General features: G+C 36.4%; 1 protein-coding gene across 24 annotated transcripts in view; it reads left to right on the top strand.

The window, feature by feature from the left end:
• The window catches only part of TIA1 (TIA1 cytotoxic granule associated RNA binding protein), a 31066-nt gene extending 7635 nt beyond the window's left edge, over positions 1 to 23431 (top strand). For 3 of the 24 annotated variants that reach the window (XM_038551534.1, XM_038551530.1, XM_038551531.1), the window contains 12 exons: positions 2923 to 3019; positions 6959 to 7057; positions 7759 to 7813; positions 7986 to 8018; positions 9245 to 9332; positions 12682 to 12757; positions 17459 to 17567; positions 17950 to 18045; positions 18159 to 18243; positions 18646 to 18769; positions 19619 to 19764; positions 20737 to 23431. In XM_038551534.1, the coding sequence (XP_038407462.1) occupies positions 2923 to 3019; positions 6959 to 7057; positions 7759 to 7813; positions 7986 to 8018; positions 9245 to 9332; positions 12682 to 12757; positions 17459 to 17567; positions 17950 to 18045; positions 18159 to 18243; positions 18646 to 18769; positions 19619 to 19764; positions 20737 to 20863 (1135 nt within the window). In that variant the 3' untranslated portion in view covers positions 20864 to 23431. The other 21 variants (XM_038551532.1, XM_038551545.1, XM_038551533.1 and 18 more) reach the window with 19 other exon arrangements.
• Positions 23432 to 23938: the final 507 nt, after the last annotated feature.

The following is a 23938-nucleotide window of genomic DNA, read 5'->3' as shown; positions in this document are numbered from 1 at the left end:
AGGGAGAAGCAGGCTCCATGCAGGGTCTCCAGGATCAGGCTCTGGGCTGAAGGCGGCGTTAAACCGCTGAGTCCCCCAGGCTGCCCAAGTTAGAGCTTTTCTATTTGAATATTTCATAGGTACTACTGTATAATATATATTGTACATGTAAATGTCATCCATAAAATGATTTAATGTTTGAATTGGCCAAGGCTTGCTTGCTTTTTTTTTTTTTTTCTTTTTTTTTTTTAAGATTTATTTATATATTTATGAGAGAGAGAGAGGCAGAGACACAGGCAGAGGGAGAAGCAGGCTCCATGCCGGGAGCCCGACGTGGGACGCGATCCCAGGACTCCAGGATTGCACCCTGGGCCAAAGGCAGGCACTAAACCGCTGAGCCACCCAGGGATCCCCCAGCTTTCTTTCTTTTATTTTATTTTTATTTTTATTTTTTTAAGATTTTAATTTATTTATTCATGAGAGACACACACAGAGAGGGAGAAGCGGGAGAAGCAGGCTCTACTCAGGGAGCCGGATGTGGGACTTTATCCCGGGTCCCCAGGATCACACCCTGGGCCAAAGGCGGCGCTAAACCGCTGAGCCATGGGGGCTGCCCAAAGCTTTCTTTTTTATTTTTATTTTTATTTTTATTTATTTTTTATTTTTTTAATTTTTATTTATTTATGATAGTCACACAGAGAGAGAGAGAGAGGCAGAGACATAGGCAGAGGGAGAAGCAGGCTTCATGCACCGGGAGCCCGACGTGGGATTCGATCCCGGGTCTCCAGGATCGCACCATGGGCCGAAGGCAGGCGCCAAACTGCTGCGCCACCCAGGGATCCCCTTTCTTTCTTTCTTTTTTTTTTTTTTTTTAATTTTTATTTATTTATGATAGTCACAGAGAGAGAAAGAGAGGCAGAGACACAGGCAGAGAGAGAAGCAGGCTCCATGCACCGGGAGCCCGACGTGGGATTTGATCCCGGGTCTCTAGGATCGCGCCCTGGGCCAAAGGCAGGCGCCAAACCACTGCGCCACCCAGGGATCCCTCCCCTTTCTTTTTTAAGGTAGAGTTTTCCATTTGCAATTTCAGTAATCTGTGTAATAACTCTGCCAACTTGCAAGTATCCATTTTCTTTCTTTTTTTTTTTTTTTAATTTTTATTTATTTATGATAGTCACAGAGAGAGAGAGGCAGAGACACAGGCAGAGGGAGAAGCAGACTCCATGCACCGGGAGCCTGATGTGGGATTCGATCCTGGATCTCCAGGATCGCGCCCTGGGCCAAAGGCAGGTGCCAAACTGCTGCGCCACCCAGGGATCCCCAAGTATCCATTTTCTTTTTTCTTTTCTTTTTTTTTTTTAAATTTTTATTTATTTATGATAGTCACAGAGAGAGAGAGAGAGAGAGAGAGGCAGAGACATAGGCAGAGGGAGAAGCAGGCTCCACGTAGCGGGAGCCCGACGTGGGATTCAATCCCGGGTCTCCAGGATCGCGCCCTGGGCCAAAGGCAGGCGCTAAACCGCTGCGCCACCCAGGGATCCCAAGTATCCATTTTCATACCATCCTTTCACCTAATGGTTTTGCATCCATTACTGATTCTTGCTTGAGTTAATCATTTCAGTAGGACTTACATATTGTTTACTAATTTAATCCTCTCTACACTTAATTGGCTAGCATTTTTCTATAAAGAAGAGTTTTTCTCTCATCAACTAGAGCTATTCGATTATGCTACATTGGAGTTTCTCCTCAAAGCAAGATAAATGCTTAATTCTTTCCCTTTAATTACAGACATCCAGAATAAGGACATGATGTAATAGTAGCCTCCAACACTAGAAAAATTGTTGGCTGTAGATGTTTCAGTTGATTTTTGAGTATCATTACCTGATCTTTTAGATGTTGTTCCCTTAAGACTCAGCTCTTCTCCTTTTGTAATTTTACCCTGTTCCAGTGCCTTCAAAGTAAGCACTCACTGTGTATCTATCTATTAAGTGGGTAAGTAGAAGGAAAGAATTGGATCCATACTTCCTGGAATTTGTGGATGTTTATTTTTCTGGGGAGAAAGTCTATACCTTTCATTACATTCTCTGAAGGATTCTTCACAGAACAATGAGAAACTACAGATATTGGGAGACTACATTCTGATATCAGAAGTGATAAACCTCAGGGGCATCTCTGGGTGGCCCAATTGGTAGAGCATCTGACTCAATCTGAGGGTCTGAGCTAAAGCCCCACATTGGGTCTGGAGCTGCTTTTAAAAACAGTGATAAACCTCCAACTCTTAACAGGTCTAGAAGTAATCTCATTTCAAAGTCTCATTTTGAAAATATATTTATAAAGTCTTTTTAAAAGATTATCCCAATCATGTGGTTTTGTAATACACTATTTATGCTAATTAAGTTTGTTAGTCACCAACGCATATTATCTGTTAAAAGCCTTTCCTGGAATCCTTCTATTCTTCATGGAAAGGTTTCCCATCTCTGACCATGTGCTACACCTGATAAGTGATATGATTTTTCAAAAGTATATTTATTGTGTAAACCAAAATATACCTAAACTGGATAGTGTAAAGGGAATTGTGTGAATTAAAAATTGAGAGCATCTTAATGTTCTCAGTAATACTGTGGAAGTAGAAATAATTGCAGAACTTTCCAGGATTGATTGTATAAAATATTCTATACATCTAATGATTCATTTGAGATTTTTTTAAAGCATGTCTTCCTAAGAAGACCTGTAAGCCTACAGACTTAGAAACAACAGGTGTAATTTGCAAAATCTTGACTAAACACACACGATTCCCCTTTATTAGTGGTGTCACTGTATTTACAAGTAGTGTGTCATACATCTGCTTTGAATCCCAGAATTTCCTTTTTGGTAAGCAACTTCTAGAAACTGATGCAAAAAAAGCAAATTTAAAATGGTAAGTTGTTTTTCTTTGTGTTTCAGATATGTTGGCAACCTTTCCAGAGACGTGACGGAAGCTCTAATTCTCCAGCTCTTTAGCCAGATTGGACCTTGTAAAAACTGCAAAATGATTATGGATGTAAGGGTATTTTACTTAGTTAACTTTCTTCTTTTTTTTTTTTTTTTTTTTTTTTAAGATTTTATTTATTATTTATTCATGATAGACATAGAGAGAGAGAGAGAGGCAGAGGGAGAAGCAGGCTCCATGCAGGGAGCCCGATGTGGGACTCGATCCCTGGACTCCAGGATTGTGCCCTGGGCCAAAAGCAGGCGCCAAACCGCTGAGCCACCCAGGGATCCCCTACTTTCTTCTTTTTTAATAGATCAGTTAAATGCATTACTTCCAGGCACTCTTTTTTTTTTTTTTTTTAATAATAGTTTTGTTTGTTTTTTTAAGATTCTATTTATTTATTCATGAGATACACAGAGAGAGGGAGAGAGAGGCAGAGACACAGGCAGAGGGAGAAGCAGGCTCCATGCAGGGAGCCCGACGGGGCACTCGATCCTGGGTCTCCAGGATCCCACCCTGGGCCAAAGGCAGGCGCTAAACTGCTGAGCCACCCAGGGATCCCCAGGAATAGTTTTTTTGTTGTTTGTTTTTAAAGTATGCTCTAGTCCAATGTGGGGCTTAAACCCATGACCTTGAGGTCAAGAATCACATGCTCTACCAACTGAGCCAGCTAGATGCCCCTCTTTCAGGAACTTTTAATTTATACTGGGGTGCCAGACTTAGTCAGAAGAGCATACAACTTTGGATCTTGGGATGTGAGTTTAAGCCTCAGGTTGGGTATAGAGATTACTAAAAAAAAAAATAACCTTAAACATTGTAGCATCATTCATTAAAAAAATAGTTTATACAGTCTAAATTACTAGTAATTTTAGTGAATTTAAATCAGTCTTAGGGCAGCCTGGGTGGCTCAGTGGTTTAGTGCAGCCTTCAGCCCAGGGCATGATCCTGGAGACCTGGAATCGGGTCCCGCGTCGGGCTCGCTGCATGGAGCATGCTTCTCTTTCTGCCTGTGTCTCTGCCTCTCTCTCTGTGTCTCAAATAAATAGATAAAATCTTTTCAAAAAGTAAATAAGTGTCTTAGCCACTGAATTAAACTTATTTTAGTAATAAATAAAGGAGGAAGAGAATAAAATTAATCATTTTTAGAGCAAATAAGAATTGTGTGTAGGGGGCGCCTGGGTGGCTCAGTCAGTGGGTTAAGTGTCTGCCTTCTGCTCAAATAATGATCCCAGAATCCCCAGAATAGAGTTCCAAGTCACGCTCAGTGAGGAATCTGCTTCTCTCTTCCCTCTGCTCCCACTGCCCCCCCCAATAAATAAATACAGCCTTTTTTTTTTTTTTAAGAGCTATATGTAAGCTCTTCTTTTAAGGTGCATTGAAGCATCAGAATTGTTTTGTGTGTGATGTCAGTTGATTGGCTCATCTGGAAATAGTTATTACAATTGGAGAATATTTTTTTTTATTTTTATTTATTTATGATAGTCACACACAGAGAGAGAGGCAGAGACACAGGCAGAGGGACAAGCAGGCTCCATGCACCGGGAGCCCGACATGGGACTCGATCCCGGATCTCCAGGATCGTGCCCTGGGCCAAAGGCAGGTGCCAAACCGTTGCTCCACCCAGGGATCCCACATTGGGGAATTGAGTCAAAAATAATATACTGTGGGGCACCCGGGTTGCTCAGTGGTTGAGCATCTGTCTTCAGCTCAGGTCGTGATCCCGGGGTCCTGGAATCGAATCATACATCGGGCTCCCTACAGGGAGCCTGCTTCTCCTTCTGCCTGTGTCTCTGCCACTTTCTCTCTCTGGGTCTCTCATGGATGGATGGATAAAATCTTTAATAAAAATAATATACTATGAAAATGTGTGTGTGTGAGAAAGTGTTTTTAAGTGTCATGATTCAAGTTTTTCTTGCATTGTGGCACTTCCCATCCACCAGACCTTAACATATAGAAAAACATTGCAACATTCATCTGTAGTTGCTGTTAACCTTGAATCATAGTATGTATAAAAAAACAAATCTAAATTCCAGTCCGTTCATACTGTTGGACTTATGTTCATAGTTATGAATCTTATACTCTCTGGAGTATAAAGTTTGATAGTATGAATCCTTGGATCTTTTAATCTAAAAAGTACAGTTTTTTCTGGGTACAAATTAAGTAAAAATAAGATTCTTTATCATTTGATTATACTGATGTGTAAGCTACTTTTTGTAACCACATTCTAATATCTGACGAAACTGACCTTTATAGTAGAATTACCATTAAGTGTAGCATTAGTTTGAGTTTATGCAATTTTTTTTAAAGATTTTATTTATTCATGAGAGACACAGAATGAGAAGCAGAGTCAGGCAGAAGGAGAAGCAAGCTTCTCTAAGGGAGCCCAATGCAGGGCTGAATCCCTGGACCCAGGATTATGCTCTGAGCTGAAGGCAGACGCTCAACCACTAAGCCACCCAGGTGTTCTGAATTATGCAATTTTAAAAGCATTTTTATATTCTTTAACTTTTTAAAATATTTTTATTTTATTTAGAGAGAGATTGTAAGGGGGAGGGAGAGAGCGCGGAGCCCACTGTAGGGCTTGATACCAGGACCCCAAGGTTATGGTCTTAAGTCAGAAGCTTAATTGCCTGAGCCACCTAGGCACCCCTCTTTAATGTTTTCTTAAATAAAATAATGATTGTCTCGCTATTAAATTTTGTGGTTGCCTGCTTACTCAACATTCTTAAAAATCATTGCTAGTGACTTTTTTAAATGGCTAATTTTCCTTGAAATAAAACAGTAATTTCTTTATTCTGGTATCATTCTAGTCGTTTTTTTTTCATTCTAGTCTTTTGAATTAGTTTCCTGTTTTAATAATTCTGCTTAGGAGATTATGGAAAGAACTTAAAAATGGACTTGAAAGTCATTTTGTATTTTGTAGATAGGTGGAAAATATGGGGTGTTTTTTCTGCCTTTTTTTTTTTTTTTTTAATTTTATTTACTCATGACAGACAGAGAAGCAGAGACATAGGCAGAGGGAGAAGCACGCTCCACGCAGGGAGCCCAATGTGGGACTTGATCCAGGGACTGGAATCACGCCATGACCCAAAGGCAGATGCTCAACCACTGAGTCCCTGAGGCGTCCCTCTTTTCTGCTTCTTTAATTTACAATAAAGCAGCCAAGCTATACTTAATCAGACCTCAACTACTTAGAACACCAGAAAAGAGGATAATTTTTATTTTTATTTATTTGATTGATTTAAAATTTTTATTTTTATTTATTTATAGATTTTATTTATTTATTCATGAGAGAGAGAGAGAGGGAGGGAGAGACACAGGCAGAGGGAGAAGCAGGCCCAGGCCCTATGCAGGGAGCTCGATGTGGGACTTGATCCCGGGACTCCAGGACCAGGCCCCGAGCTGAAGGCAAAAGTTGATGTCAGAAAGTCTGCACTCTACAGCCTATTCTAAAAACTTTGTTTACCAGAAAACCTCTTCAGTTTTCAGAGCCTGAAATAGGTTTAGGAAGGTTGGCTGATATTTTCTGCTACTTAGCAACTTAAAGGCAGCAAGAATATATGTACATGGATAGCAGTAAATGGTAACATATGATAGGAAAGGGAGAGTAAAGATTATGAAAAGCCAATACTGAGACTTGAAAGCATAAGAGTCTAGTCAAACTTAACTAACATCTGTATGACATCTGTTGCATAAAGAAATGACTATATGATGGGGAATGTGTGTAGTTTACATATCCACCCATCCATAGTTAGGATACTTAACTCATTAATACATGATTGAATTATATATAGTAGTATAGGATAACTTGAAGAAGATAATGTTCTTTTAAAAAATAAATAAAAATAAAAACAATTCATTTTTAAGTGTTTACTTAGCTAAAGATTTGCTTATGGAACGGATCCCTTCATTCTCCTTGGCCTGATATTCGAGATATATAAAACTTCACATAATTTTAAGATAATAGGAATATCCAACTTAAATTTGGCTTTTGTGTTTCTTCAACAGACAGCTGGAAATGATCCATATTGTTTTGTGGAGTTTTATGAGCATCGTCATGCAGCTGCAGCGCTAGCTGCTATGAATGGGCGGAAGATAATGGGTAAGGTAAGCTGTCATATTTAAAGAAGGTGACTTGGAAAATTTTAAGTTGTATATGGTTTTGTTTACCATTGATTGATTAATTGTGCACACAAGCAGGGGTGGTGAGGAGGTCAGAGGGAGAAAGAATCCCAAGCAGGCTCCACACTCAGTGCAGAGCCCAACATGATCTCACAACCCTGAGATTGTGACCTGAGCTGAAATTAAGAGCCAGACACTTAACCAGCTGAGCCACCCAGGCGCCCCCAATTTTGTTTACCTTTTAGAAGCATGCATTATATTCACTTTATAGAAAAAGGTCACATTTAATATTTAAAAGATGGGATAAAGCTTTTAGAGGGCATGTTTATGTTGATATTCTTCATGATGCCGCACACAGTAAATACTAAAATAGTTATTGAATTACTCAAGCTTGGATGAAACATCTAGAACTTTGGATGCTAATGGGGAAGAATAAAAAGAAATGACTGTTACTTTAGATAAGAAAGGATAGTTGAATGTTAACAGAAGTATGTAAGGTGTGGATTTGCCAACATTTGAGTAAGTGTAGGTTAAAAGATAAGTATTGAAACTTTGGCCAGAACCAGTATGCTCTTGAGTGTTCATCTCCAACATATACCTTCCTATGTGTTTATAGATGCAAATCTTGTAATACCTGATTTTGAGCTTTATTTTTGTGGAGTATAAATGTAGAAACCTTTTTTTAGGAAGTCAAAGTGAATTGGGCAACAACCCCCAGCAGTCAAAAGAAAGATACAAGCAGTAAGTATATTTTATGCTCTTTGAACATTTGTTTTTATTGTACACAGTAGTTTTATTGTAAAGCATATAAACATCATACATGTTTGCAGTAATGTTTTGATCGTTATCCTAAGATATGATTGAATGTGTTTGTGTTAATAAATTTAAGAACAAATCTAATCTTTGTCATCAGGTAGTACCGTTGTCAGCACACAGCGTTCACAAGGTAATTGTATCTTCTTAAACATAAAATGAAATCTCTTGAAAGGGTATTCACTAACCACTTGAAGTTTTTTTGTTTGATATTGGGGGGAGGTGGGAGGGAGGAGGTCATATTTCTATTTGTCTCTCTGGCAGTATATTTCCCCCTTCTTCCCAGTGTTGACCAAATGTGGCTTGTCCACTATAGTGCTATTTCAAGCTCTCTGACCCCCTTGGTAGCAGCTGATGCCTTAGAAATAATTTCACAAAGGTGAAATTTCACCAACCCCTGCTTCCTTGAGGTCACGATCTGTGCTTCATACCAGATCTTCCGATTGGATTGCTTGAGTTGCTCCTGAAACTGTGTTTCTCAAATGGCAACCCAGTATGTTGCTTAAGGCCTGCCAAATGGGGGTAACTTTTCCAAATATACTTTGTCAAAGTTGATATATGTGTTCCTTTTAAAGTGTTGATCCAACTATTTTGTATTTTTTTTAAATGTTTCTTTTTTTGAACGTTGTCCTTTAAAAAAAAAAAAAAACTTCACATATGGGATCGTTATTTCTCTCCAATGCTTTTTTAATGGTCTGATATAAAGTGAAGGGATTACTGTTTTCATTCTGTTGCCTTCAGTCTTAGTTCACTTGCACATGGATTCACATAAACTGAATGGTGTAATGTCTGGGCAACCAAAACTGTTGGCTTTTGAGAAAACTGTCAAATACTTTAACATCAAACTGTTGCAATGCAAGGTATTTCTTTGATTGTTCTTCACAAAATATGGTTAAACCAAGTATATCATGTAGCTAGCTTCAGCAAATTGTCTTAACTGAGGCAAATCTAGTCTACATAACTCACAATACCACTATTTTATTTTAATTTTAAAACTCTAGTGGTAAAGTGGATAAATGTAAATAATCACTATTAAAATGGTAATTAAGTATAATTTTTAACAATACTTTTTATGTATTATTAGTTTATTTTCTTAGATCAGTATAATAATTGGCTGTAAGTAGAACTATAACTGTCAGTTTCCAGTTAGATATATCAGTCTTAAAGAGAATCTTTCCTATATTATCACCTTCATTCATTATGTGTAAAATTGATAGAATTTGTATAGATATAGGATAGTATTTTACTTATACTTTATTTAATCCATAAATTAAGATTATTTTATTGAATAGATTTTAGTGTATTTTAAATTCTAAAATATTATTTTTCTTTTCACTTCCCCCTCCTTCCCCTTATAAGATCATTTCCATGTCTTTGTTGGTGATCTCAGTCCAGAAATTACAACTGAAGATATAAAAGCTGCTTTTGCACCATTTGGAAGAATATCGTAAGTAACAGAAGACAAATTTAAACTGATTTTAATTAGAAACAGTCTTATGTAGAAGTAATATGAAAATCTATTATGAATTTTAACCTTTAAATATAATTCGTTATGTTGTTTAGAGACTATTTAAGCTGTTACCAGCCAAAGATTGTTTTCCCATTGATAAATCTTTGGTCTTCAATTATTTTAAAATCCTTTCTTAGGTTAGTATTAGCTCTTAGGAGACAAATCTGCTATTGTACATATTGTTTCTTATGTAAGTGTCTTGCTTAGCTTGGTCATAATCTTTAGTAACCTTGTGGTGTGACTAAGGAATTTAGACCCTTGTGGGGCATTTCTATGATACCATGCATTTTGTTTTAATATATTTTAACAAAAAGAAACCTTAACAATTCAGCATAAAAAAGCAGTTGTTAAATGTTAGTCCTCAGATATCTACCCTTTTGTTATTGTTGTTACTGTTAATAGTAATGCTTTTCAGTATTTTGTGGAGCAGTGTCTTGCTTGCGTTTGTTATTATTTTTTAAAGATTTTATTTATTTATTCATGAGAGACACAAAGAGAGAGGCAGAGACACAGGCAGAGGGAAAAGCAGGCTCCATGTAGGGAGCCTGATGTGGGACTCCATCCCGGATCTCCAGGATCACGCCCTGGGCCAAAGGCAGGCACCAAACCGCTGAGCCACCCAGGGATCCCCCTGCATTTGTTATTAATCGTACAGTTTAGGCCCATTGTAAATATCTCGCGCTAGATAGTGTTCATCATAAAAGAACTTTAATTTAAAAGCATGCCATAGTAGAGTAAGAATAAGTCGATTATAATATTTTCTTAGAAGTACTTGTTGAATTTAGAAAACAGGATATTTGGGTTTCTGGTTGCTTTTTTATTGTTGTTCCAGCTAGAAGAGTAGTAAAAAGGAAACTTTAGCTTTAGTTTGGTTTGAGGAACAGACCAACAGCAGAAAAAGAAGGTGAGGAAAGGCTGGAAAGTAAATCCCAATAGTATTGGTGGTAAATTTGAGGAGTTTTCATTTGAAGAGTTGTAATTCATTGGTAGGAGGATGAAAATAAATAGTGACCAAGGAATGGTCATAAGTAAGGGGCCAACTTTAAAGTCAGTCAAAAGATTAGGGTTATAAATGGACTCTTCTTTTAGGTGACATTTTTCTTTGTGAGAACTGATTAGGAAAATAAGTAAAGTTCTAGTTTCTTGATTGTTCCTTTTGATTGATCTTAGGGTTTTGATGATGGTTAGCTTGCTTTCAGATACCTAGACTGGAAAGTCTTAACCTTTGGCCTCTCGGAAGCTGTGTAAATCTCTGTATACAAAATTTTGTTTGTTTACATTTTGGTATGGAGTATCTTTGTAAGTTTTATCCTATTTTCAGAGTAGTCACAGGACCATAAAAGGATTAAAGAAGGATTAAAGAACCCTGATCTAGATCTTTGCTGCTTCTTCCTTAGAGAATCCTTTCAGAAATAAGTAAGACTTAAATATATTTCAAGGCTAACATATCCTGAAATTTAACTTTAAGAAGAAAAAGATTTTCTAACATTTTAACAGACTCAGTAGCTATTTTATTTAAATGCTTTGATTTTGATTACAGTAGCTTTTCTGAAAACATGGAGATTTTAGTTTGGGATTAGATAAAGAATATTTTAATAATCAATGAGCTTAAGTTAAATGACATTCCAATTTTAATAATGACTTTTTAATCATGGATCAGTAATTTCTTTTTGTTAAATATGTTGGTATCATAATTATAGCCTAGATTTTCTTATGATTGACCATGATTACTGTTGTATATATATTTTTGGTAAGGCTTTTTTTATAACTTACAATTTATAGATTATAATTTTCAGTTGAGGTAATGTATAATGTATACGTTTTAGGCTACCCAAGGAGTTAGTGTTTCTAAATTTAAAAGAATCATTTTCAGTTGGTAGCATCATTTCCTGATTTTTTTTGTTAAAGGAGATAAATTAATAATTATATATTGAAAAATTCCCATGATAGTCATATTCTCTGTAGAGATCCTGCAACAGTACTTAATTTATAGATGGTATACAGTCAGTGGTGGCCTATTAAAATACTTAGTATAAAAAATGTAGTACTTTCTTACCCTAATTTATACAGTTTTATAAGCTATTCCTTGAGCTTTAGGATAGTCTAATAAATTTTGGTATAGAAGTGAATCAGTTACCACATTAAATGCATGTGTACCATACCGATAATTAAGTATTTTTTTGTATTGAGAAGTGACTTGCATTAGTTTTCCCTTTCACCACCACCTCTTTGTCATTTTGACCCTAAACACTTAATAAATCACTCCTAAATTGATCGAAATATGCTTATGTATACTATAAAATTATATTGCATGGCTTTCTGACTTGGGTTTTTGTTGTGAAAGTGCCTGTTTTGTTCATGTGTCCTGAGAGAACAAGCATTGTGACATACCTGGCTAACTTAAAAGCAGATTGCCTGTGAAGCACAATTTGAGTCCAATTTTTTGAGGTATGGAGTTTTAGCTATCATGGCTGGGTTTTTTTACTCAATCTCAAATAATAGGGCTCTGGTTATTTTGCAGAGTATCTCTGAAGAATGGACAGAATTGCCCTGGCTAACTACAAGCTACGGTTCACAGTGGATAAATGTTGGCGTGCTTTTTTACTTTCTGACTTTTTAAAATTTGCTTTTATATCTTATAGTTTCCAATCAATCTTATATGATTGCTATTTTAAAATTCAGTATAAAATCTTTTCTTATATAGTTAAAACTAAAGTGTGTGTCTAGTGTGATTTAGCATTTCTGAAAACATCAAGTTCTCAAAATTTACCCATAGTCCAAAAGGGGGGTGTATCAATTGATCTGAGAAAACAAAATAATTTAATTAATTTAGGAAATATACAGCTTTTTATTCTCTTAGTTTCCAGTTTTCTATTTTAATTTTTTAATGATTAGGTGGTATATAGTGTCAAATAGAAACTTATAGATTGCATGGTTAAAGAAAGCCATTCATCTAATGTGCCTGTGAACCCTATAAATGGTTAAGTAATTTCATATGAATAGCTGCTTTTACCATGCTTAATATTTAAAAGTTTAAAAACTTTTTGAAGTGGGCAGCAGTTTTTGTACAATATATACATCATATATATCTAAGAAGTTATTGATTTGCATGTTTATTAAGCCTCATTTGCTAATACATGATAAATTTTATAGAATAAAAGGTGAATGTGCACTAAAGGTTCATTTTAATGAAGATGAAACATAAAAATGAGTTGTGTATGACATTCTCATTTGATATCCAGAAGAGAGTTTGCAAACCTAAACTTGTGATTATTTCTGATTTCAGAGATGCCAGAGTGGTAAAAGACATGGCAACAGGAAAATCTAAAGGATATGGCTTTGTCTCCTTTTTCAACAAATGGGTAAGCTTAATTAAAAAATACATGAATTGTGCTTTAAGAGTAAAGAATAAAGATAATCATTTTGTTTTAGTAATTATCTTTCATCTGCCATTTGGTCATTTCACTGATAATTAACACTTTGACAAGAGGATATCTTTTTTTCTCCTGTTCGGTCATTTATTCAGCATTTATTTAGCACCTGATGCATGAAAAGTACTAATAACATGTATTCAGAATATAGAAAGTAGAGATGTTTAAATGATCAAAGGTAGGTTTTGAAAATCTCACTTATGTATTTAATTCATTATCTCCCTATTTATATTCTCAAAGTTTATTTTTTTTAAAGATTTTATTTATTAGAGAGAGAGGCAGAGACACTGGCAGAGAAGCAGGCTTCATGCAGGGAGCCCGATGTGGGACTGGATCCTGGGACTCCAGAATCACTCCTGGGCTGAAGTCGGCGCTAAACCGCTGAGCCACCCAGGGATCCCCTATCAATTGGTTCCTATATAACGTGTTTTACTAAATTATTTTATTTGTAGTAATTTTCCATTGGTTCTTGGGAGTTTTTAAAATATAAAAATCATATTACCTGCAAATCCATATCTTTGTGTTTGTTTTTAAAGATCTTACTTATTTATTCATGAGAGACACAGAGAGGCAGAGACACAAGCAGAGCGAGAATCAGGCTCCATGCAGGGAGCCCAATGCGAGACATAATCTCTGGACCCCAGAATTACAACCCGAGCCTAAGGCAGATGCTTAACTGATTAAGCCACCCAGGCACCCCTTGAACATTTTCTGTACATATAATTGAATATAATATGTTCTTTGCTATTCCCTTGTCCTGTGTCCTCAGTCTTTCCCTCTCCAACGGGTCATTCCCATCAACCAAAAAACATGTTCTAGTATGTATTAATGAAAACCATGCTTGGGGTACCTGACTGGCTGAGTTGGCTCAGTTGTGAGATCAAGCCCCATGTTGGGTATGGAGCCTACTTAAAAAAAAAACACACACACACACACACACAGGGCAGCGAGGTGGGGTGGGGGTGGTGGTTAGCGCCACCTTCAGCCCAGGGCGTGATCCTGGAGACCCGGGATTGAGTCCCACGCCTGCTTCTGCCTCTGCCTGTGTCTCTGACTCTCTTTCTCTGTCTCTCTCTCTCTCATGAATAAATAAATAAAATCTTTAAAAACACACACACACACACACACACACACACACACACTTGACCCCATATCCCTTTCCTACCTATCTCCCCATTTTACTGCCGTAATTCACAGACTTCTCAAAAGCTTTGTTTCTGTGGCCCACACTTTTTTATCTCCAATTGACAATCATACATACACACACCCCATAAAAGATATTTTCCCTCTTTTGTGAGTAGTCTTTTTTTTTTAAGATTTTATTTATTTATTCATGAGAGACCCACAGAGAGAGGCAGAGATATAGATAGAGGGAGAAGCAGGCTCCCTGCGGAGAGCCTGATATCGGACTCAATCCCAGGACACCGGGACCGCAACCTGAGCCAAAGGCAGATCCTCAACCACTGAGCCACCCAGGTGTCCCTGAAGTACTCTTTTTGGTTTGTTTGTTTTATTTTATTAAAGATTTTATTTATTCATGAGAGACACACAGAGGCAGAGACACAGGCAGAGAGAGAAGCAGGCTCCATGCAGGGAGCCTGATGTGGGACTCGATCCCAGGACTCCAGGATCACACCCTGGGCTGAAGGCAGACGCTAAACTTCTGAGCCGCCCAGGGATCCCCTTTTGTGAGTAGTTGTATTTGTTTCCTAGGGCTGCTATATCAGTACCATAAGCTGAATGACTTAAAACAATAGAAATTTGTTCTCTCAAAGTTCTGGAGGTAGAAGTCCAAAATCAAGTTGTCATCATGGCCACGTTCTCTCCCAAGGTTCTGTGGAAGAACTCTCCCTTCACAGTTTCTGACAGTAGTCAGCAATCCTTTGTATCCTTGGCTTGTAGCTACATCATTCCAGTCTCTCCTTTTGTCTTCACATGGCCTTCACCCTATTTGTGTCCACATTGTCTTCTTAAAAGGTCGTCATACTGGATTTAGGGCTCTCCTTAATCCAGGATGATCTCATCTTTTTTTTGTTGTTGTTTTTAAGTTTTACTTATTTTTGAGAAAGTGTGTGCATGAGTCGGGGTAGGGGCAGAGAGAATCCTCAAGGAGACTCCCTGCTAAGCATGGAGCCTGACATTGCAGGGCTTGATCCTACAACCCACGAAATCATCACCTGAGCTGAAACCAAGAGTTGGATGCTGAACCCACTGTGCCAGCCAGGTGCCCCTGGGATGATCTCATCTTAACTAATACATCTGTTTCCAGTTTGGATCACATTCACAGTTGGGGGCAGATGGTAGTTAGGACTTTATGTCCGGGATGCCTGGGTGGCTTAGCAGTTGAGCATCTGCCTTCAGCTCAGGCTGTGACCCTGGGGTCCCGGGATTGAGTTCTGCATCGGGCCCCCCACAGGGAGCCTGCTTCTCCCTCTGCCTGTGTCTTTGCGTCTCTGTCTCTCTCATGAATAAAGAAATAAAATCTTAAGGAAAAAAAAAAGGACTTTAATGTCAATTTAAGGGACATAATTCATCCCACAACAGTAAATATGTCATGGAATTCAAACTGATAAGTATGGTAAACAGTGTTTGTTTCTTTTTAAGAATATGCATTTCCGGGCAGCCCGGGTGGCCCAGCGGTTTAGTGCCGCCTTCAGCCCAGGGTGTGATCCTGGACACCTGGGATCGAGTCCCACATCGGGCTCTCTTCATGGAACCTGCTTCTCCCTCTGCCTGTGTCTCTGCCTCTCTCTCTCTCTCTCTCTCTCTCTGTCATGAATAGATAAATAAAATCTTAAAAAAAAGAAGAGACCTCTAAAAAAAAAAAAAGAATATGCATTTCCTTTTTATGTGTCTCAAGAATGGCCTTAACTTTGAATTTGCCTGTTTTCTCATGGTAGGTTCTTTTTTTTTTTTTTCATGGTAGGTTCTAAGCCCACATTTGACATACATAAATCAGAATTGCAGCCCATTTACTTTTCAGTCCACCATAAGCTGGCTTTTGTTCTCATTCTGAACAAACAGCTAGGATACTACCACACTACTCATTTCAAGTTTATCACTAGATTTCTGCTTCTTTGGCTCTGTAACAGTACACTTCTGGGATTTCTTCCTTTATCATTGGAAACAATTTTTTAGTCAACTTCTCTAGTAGTTTTTCCTTTACTCAGTTTTCAGATTTTGCTCTTTTTCTAGGATTCTTCTCTCTAGTCTTTCCTCATAACTCTGAAATTCGTATCTCCAATTCACTTTATTTCTTTGTGCTCCATATTTAACAAGTGATTTTCATTTAGATGTCTTAGAGACATCTCAAACTTAATGTATCCTTAATGGGGTTCTTTGTTTCTTTCTCAAACCTGTTTTCCTCCTCCCTCCTGGGTTTCCAATTTCAGTAAATGCTAACACTATCCTCCCTGCTGCTCAAGAAGGAACATAGGAGTTATCTTTGATTTCCTCCCCTTTTACTTACTGTGCATCACCACAATTCTTGAGTCTTCCTATAGGTGATATCCACTGCTGTGGGTGTTGCTTTAGTCTCAAAGTGTCTTTTTCCTCTTATTACCCTTTTCCCTAAACCATTCCCTTTCTAGTGCTAATTATGGCCTTGTTAAAACATAAATCAAATCATGACAATCTCTAACTTAAAATCTTTTAGTTTTTTCCTCTGGCACCCATTTTAGCTCACTAGATTCCACTGAAACTAATTATCTTTACCATGCTTTTTTTTCATAGGACGCCTGGGTGGCTCAGTGGTTGAGAGTCTGCCTTTGACTCAGGCCGTGATCCTGGAGACCCAGGATCGAGTCCCATGTCAGGCTTCCTGCGTGGAACCTGCCTCTCCCTCTGCCTGTGTCTCTGCCTCTGTCTCTCTCTCTCTCTCTCTCTCTGTGTGTGTGTGTCTCTCTCATGAATGAATCAGTAAATAAAATCTTTAAAAAAAAAAAAGAACATGCTTTTTTCAGATACATACCAAATCTTTCCTGCCATAACACACTTTGCAAAGCTTTTCTCTACAAGGGCTTTCTTCCCTAATGTTTTCACTTAGCTAGCCCCTATTCCTCTCAGTTTCAACATAAATAATATATTTCAGAGAGACCTTCTCTAATTATGCTAAATTAGATCCCAAAGCCCATGTTCTCTGTCATCCTTTTGTGTCTGTCATGGCATTTACCACAATTTGTGATGTTTATTGTGGCCCCAAAAGAATGTCAGCCCTGGCACCAGAGACCATGTCTGTCTCATCAATTGGTGAATTCTTAGTGCTTAATCTGCTGCCTAGAATATGATAGCTATTTAGGGTTTACTTGTAGAGTGAATGAAAAACCAAATACTGTCATTAGTTTGTTGGATTGTGTAAAGTGAGATTTTGCACCCATAATAGTTATTACATGAACTTTATAGTAGTTAGAATAAGGGCTTTGAGGTAATTAACATTCCCAAAGTCTGATACCCAAATGAAAGATAATTTAAAAGCACCGTTGCATTTTAGGAAACATATCATATATGGTATATTTTATACAGCATTTTCATTCAGTAGACATTTGTGAAAAGCAACTGAATTTTCTCTACTGCTAATAGTCTTTCAACATCAATTAATGGTGGCTTCTTTGTCATTTCTAATGTGCGGAACAGGATGCGGAAAACGCCATTCAACAGATGGGTGGCCAGTGGCTTGGTGGAAGACAAATCAGAACTAACTGGGCAACCCGAAAACCTCCAGCTCCAAAGAGTACATATGAGTGTAGGTGTATTGGAGAAGAAAAGGAAATGTGGAATTTTGGAGAAAAATACACTAGATTTTAAATGTTAGAGCTGTTCCCGGAGACTTATTGCAGAAATAGATGAGAAGCAAATCAAGACTACTGTTCAAAATGTACTTAGTTTTCATTTTTGTAATCTTAAATAAATGATTATCTCTAATGTCAAGTCTCCTATTAAATAGAGAATATTAAGTAATTTTTTTAGATATTGTTGGGGGTGTTTAATCCTCAAATGTATTATGTGTTACATAAGCATTTTAGTCAAGGTAAAAATTACCATTACAGTAGTGTAATTGATGCTGCTTTTCTGTTTCTGAACATTTTATTTAATGAATTTAAAATATTAAACTTTTCCCTCCTCAGCAAACACCAAACAGCTATCCTATGATGAGGTTGTAAATCAGTCTAGTCCAAGCAACTGTACTGTATACTGTGGAGGTGTCACTTCTGGGCTGACAGGTATGGAAACCTTAACTGTATGGCACCTTGAGGATAATTTTTTAACTGAATGCTTGATGTTTATAGGATTTTATATAACTTGGTGTGGTTTGTTTTTGTATTTTGTCTAACAGAACAACTAATGCGTCAGACTTTTTCGCCATTTGGACAAATAATGGAAATTCGAGTCTTTCCAGATAAAGGATATTCATTTGTTCGGTATGAGTAGTTTAAAAAACAAAACAAAACTTTTTCCCCCCCAAAATCATTTTGAATATTTAACTTAGTAGTTTTCTTAAAAATTTACCTTGGTTTAAAAAAAAAAAAAATTTATCTTGGATAAAAAAAAATTGAGATTTCTCTAGCATTTAGCAGTATTTGCTGCTGTTTTTTTAATGGCGCCCTCCTTATAACCACAAGATCAAGAAGACATTCTCTATTAAAATAAATTTCTCCAGAACTACAAGATTCTTGAAAAAATATACCAAAGAAAATAGACATCTTAACATGTTTATTTGTGTGAACTGCCTGTTTACCTCAGGCTCAGCTTGATTTTTTAAAATAAGTTTTATTCATAAGTAAACAGTTTATATTGGTGATTCTTAATATTGTTTTCAATAGGTTCAATTCCCATGAAAGTGCAGCACATGCAATTGTTTCTGTTAATGGAACTACCATTGAAGGTCATGTTGTGAAATGCTATTGGGGTAAAGAAACTCTTGACATGATAAATCCTGTGCAGCAGGTGAGAGGGTTCTTGACTTTGGACAGTAATTGCTGGGGTGATAGGTTATTTTAAAATGAAATTATTGATAATCCTTGGTAATAGTTTCTAGTTAAAATGATAATATATAAGGGCTCTTAACATTTGGTAGATTTATTCACATACTATTTGGAAACTCACAAATGTGTTTGATTCATTTGAAACAAAAGCTATAAATATATTTAGAACCTTGGCATTTTCTTCTAGATTTTGCTACTTTTGTTTTTCCAGGCAGCTTTACTGGTTTAAATGTGAACCCATAAAAATTTCTCTGAAGGGATGCCTGGAGTGGCTCAGTCAGTTAAGCATCTGACTCTTGATTTTGGTTCAGGTCATGATCTCAGGGTGATGAAATCAAGCCCCAGCTCTGTACTGGGTGTGGAGCCTGCTTAAGATCCCCTTTCTTGCACGTTCTTGTGCTTTCTCTCTTAAAAAAAAAATTCTGTGAAGAAACTGTAAATGGAGCACAGACAGGCATAAGGAAATCTAAACTATATAAACTATATGGAATAAGTAATCTTTTATATCTTCCCTTTCTATTTTAGTTACAAAACACTGAAACATTGTACAGTTTAATATTTATTATGGAGACATTACCTACTGCCTTATAAAGAGTGTGTCATTAGAGCATCGCGTAGAGAGTTACATCAGTATAACCTCACTTTTTTTTTTTTTTTAAGCATCCATCTTACAGACTCTTGTTTATCCTTTCATTTTAATTGCATTCATGGCCTTATATGTTATGGCTATACGTTTGTGGTATATTAGGACAGTATGTGTACATATAACTTCAAATAATATTAAATTACCTGTTATGATTTTATTTAATAGCAGAATCAAATTGGATATCCACAAGCTTATGGCCAGTGGGGCCAGTGGTATGGAAATGCACAACAAATTGGCCAGTATATGCCTAATGGTTGGCAAGTACCTGCATATGGAATGTATGGCCAGGCATGGAATCAACAGGGATTTAAGTAAGCATATTTGCTCTTTTCCTTTATTATTAGCATTTGAAAAGTTAAGGACTTAGGAAAAGATTTTAAGTACTTAGTAGGCAATGTGGTCCTCTGTCTAAGGCAAGTTTCAGCCTTTGAAGGACTTAGTTTAGAGCTGTTTCTAATTTATAGTTTTAAGTATATTTCTTTAAAAATTGTCTGGAAATGAACTGCCCTGAGGCATAACCAATGTTAAAAGAATTTTGGTAATGCTGGATAATGAATCAACTAATATTTAAGGAAGAAAATGAGAGCTTAATAATTGCTAAGTTTTTTATGTGACCTCTGATCATTTAGCCATTCTTGGATACAGTTATTTTGATGCTAATAGTTTTATTCGTTCTGCTTTTTTTTGTTCTGTGCTAAAGGGTTGGTTTATACATTAATATGTATATTTATACATTAATATGGGTACTTCTTGTAACAAGTTTGTGCCCCATGTTGGTGTAGCATTTACTTAAAAATAAAATATCTAAAAAATATATAAGTGAAAGAACCTTATTTGTAATGTTGAAAAATATTATGAGCTTACATACGCTAATAATTAATTTCTTCTTTGAGTAATATAAGTGGCAGTCTCTATTGTACCAAATGATGAGTTTCTTTCAGGTAGTGGTTTGTTCAGTGTATGTCTAACCCAGATGCACAGTTTTCCTTTCTGAGGTTAGAAATGAGTATTTTCTGAATTCAAAGGGAATAAATGTTTACAGGTAAAGGGGTTTTGTTTTTTCATTTTTTAGCTATATTAAACTAACAAAAGTAAACTGTACAAATTAAACCTATGAGGATGCTTGTTTTTAAGAGAAAAAACTTTTGCCTTTGTTTTCCCTGGCATAACCATTATTATTATATTTAGGCTTAAGTGTTTTTTCCATGTATAATGTTATTTTTTCTCGGCATTTTAACCAGTGGATTCCCCCTCCTCTCTGCTTCTTTCACATTTTCTACCAGTCAAACACAGTCTTCTGCACCGTGGATGGGACCAAATTATGGAGTGCAGCCACCTCCAGGACAGAATGGCAGCATGTTGCCTAATCAGCCTGCAGGGTATCGAGTGGCAGGGTATGAAACCCAGTGAAAAAGGACTCCATAATCTAAAGCCAGTGGCTTGAGGCTACAGGGAGTGTAGTAAAGCCGTTGTTTACTTAAAGATTTATCAAATCAGTCAGTGCAAATGTCAGATACAATGTATTTATTTAAAAGATTCATTTTTTAATCATGAAATTACTTATCATCCACATTGTTTTAAAAAGAAACAAGATGCTGGATGTCTGCCAATTTTTGCCTTCATTACCTTTTTTGATAAAGTTTCTCAGATCCTTGTTTCAAATACAAATGCAGGGATTGCTGCCACTTTTTTAAAAGTAAGAGGCAGAAAATTGCACAATGTTGAACTTTTTTCCACTAAAGTAGCGTGCAGTTCTAGTTTGCATTCCTGATATGATTTAAAACATGTAATATAAAGATGTTAAAAAAATGAAGAACCAAAACTGTGCAGAGTCTAGAAGTTCTTTGTAATCTTCAGCTTGTGCACAATTCTGTTTTAGGGGGGTTTTTTTTTTGTTTTTTTTTTTTTTTAAGGCATTGTTTGAACTGTCCCATCCTCCACTGTTTTCCCTTTGGGGTTTTAAAGTATAAATTATTAGTTTACATCATTTTTGTAACTACATTTTTCACAAATTTGTCTTGCCTTATTAAATTTCTGTAAAATATACTTAAATGGAAAAAAATGACGTTCACTTAGATTGAAAACTTTTCTCAGATGGATTGATAATTGCATTCATTTTGTGTTTTATATGAGAAGGTGCCTCAAGAATTCCCTCTTGGATTTGTTTAAAGGATTTTTATCTTCTGTGATAAACTTTGCTGTGTACCAGGAAATATAAAAACAAAAACTTGCTACTAAAGAAAATCTCTGAAATGTGAGAAGTTCTTATGAGCCCGTGTTAATTTCATGTGTCAACTTCTACATTTACGTGTATTGTTTCATTCTGTAAAATGTTTTAGCAATTTAATATTTTGCACAGTTAGCAAGCTTTGTATGTCATTTCCTTCTTAAAGGCATCGTGCAGAGTTGACAGGAGATTTATAAGGTTTTAAGTTGTTTGCATGTGAATATCAAATACACACTTTGGTAGTCTTTGAATACAAAGTCATCTGCTCTTGTTTTTCAAGAATTTTGAGACACAAAGTTGTATGTAAAGGAATATGTTAATTTGCCATTTTCTAGTTATATTTACTCAAAAAGAGTAAATCAACTTAATTTTAATATGTACAAATGATAGCTGTGAAACTGTAGACTATCCTATATCAGGCTTGGGGTTCGTTGTGAACTTCAAAGTTAGCCTGAAGGACCAGCCGGGCAAAGCATTTTTTAAATGTTCAGAGGCCAAAAGATAAACAAAAAAAAAAAAAAACCTTAAAATCCTACCTCCTTAAACAGCCTTCAAAGAGGAGAATCCTCAGTGCAATCATTATTTTTATTCTTTTGGTACCTGTTTTCCCGGAGTTCCCAATTTTATTATTTTGGGGTGGCTCCGAGCATTAAGAGGTTTAATCTTTGATGGCATTGTTCTAGTTTTAAAATTTCTAGTACATTTCAGAGTCTCTTAGAAGAGTCGTGGGAGATTTCGTTTTGTTTTCAGTGAAAGTCACAGACTTCCTTCTTCCTTTACTCACAAAGGGGAAGAGTCCCCCATATACATATTTGGATGGTTTGTTGTTTTTAAGACCTTCAGAGAGCTCCTAGCATTTAGTAACAGAAAAGGCCTGTGAAATCTTAACTTTCCTGGCCTTGTCTCTTCCAGATAGGAGCAAATTAAGCTGGTCTCTAAAGCCAATATTCATGTAAACCAGAGCCCAGGAAAGACAGCTCATAAGTGTATAATTCTCTGGAGCTCAATTCTATGCAGTTGTACTGATGTTTAAGTCACTGTGTATTTTTAAGTGTTGATACATTAAAAGTTGCTTTATGGAAGATGAGTAAATTTTTTAAATACTTGGGAATTTTATTTCCTTGTTAACTTCTACAGATCAGGGCATGCAACCAGAAGCAGCTTAAATGAAATACTCAAAAATAAAATATCAGGAAGCTATTTTTCGATTCTTCTGGTTTATGTTTCTATTTTAGGACCCTCATTTTTCTTAGTCAAAAATATTTTGTTTCCTGTACATCTGTGGACTGCAGGGTAAATTATTTGGACATAAGTAATTTAAGCAAAAGTATAGTTTTCTTTGATCGACTATCTCAAGTAACACTTATTAGCCAATATATTTTCTTATTGCACAAATCTTAAAGTGTACATTGACTACTTTTTGAGAAGAAAGTGGTATTTCTCAAAAAGTGACTACTGAACAAATGGACATTTCAGGAACATTGATAACTTTGGTTTAAATCTTACTCCTAGTGTTAAATCATTTAAAGTTTTTTTTTTTTTTTTTTTTAGTCTAAAAATCATACTGGTATCAGGTAAGAAAATTAAAGTTTTGAAAATGGTTTCGTTCTCTGCAATATGCATTCAGATTTTACTATAAAATACATCTGGTACTGTAAAGAACCTGAAGTGATTAACACTTAATGGGTCGTTAATCCAGTATTCTTTGCCCTGACTGTTTGGATATTAAAGTTCCTTTATGTTTTCTATAATCTGTGGGATTTTCTTGCAGTGATTATTGTGTGTGAAAGATTTTTCTTTTTAGTCTAGCCATACTGTTATATTCACTCAGGTATTTGTTAGCTTTTTTTTAAAAAAATCTTATTCCAGAAATCATGGTTTGCATTTGGTACTGTTTAATACCACAAAGAATTGGCATTCTGTAGATTTATCTCATTATGAAACCAGGATCTCATTTTCCTTGTTGATGTTATCTTCCTGTTGAAAATGAGTTACACATTCTAGTTTTATTCTCCTGTTTTGTCCCTGTGTTTGCTCGTCTGCTTTTGTATGTGCGTTAGATTTCAGTGGACATTTGAGAAGGCAGTTGGTAGGGACTAGATTATATTTACAAAGAGAATTAGGTTTACTAAGTACTGTGGGGTGCTCTTGAGGTTATGGTTAAATTGGAAAAGTAAAATGTGTTTGTAGGAATGAAAAAGCAGATCTGGGCTTTTAAAGCAGTCCCTGTCTTTAGGGACACCTGGCTGGCTCAGTTG

The sequence above is a fragment of the Canis lupus genome, chromosome 10 (assembly GCF_011100685.1).
Source record: "Canis lupus familiaris isolate Mischka breed German Shepherd chromosome 10, alternate assembly UU_Cfam_GSD_1.0, whole genome shotgun sequence".
In the NCBI taxonomy this organism is placed as follows: domain Eukaryota; kingdom Metazoa; phylum Chordata; class Mammalia; order Carnivora; family Canidae; genus Canis; species Canis lupus.
This window is presented reverse-complemented; position numbering and strand designations above follow the sequence as displayed.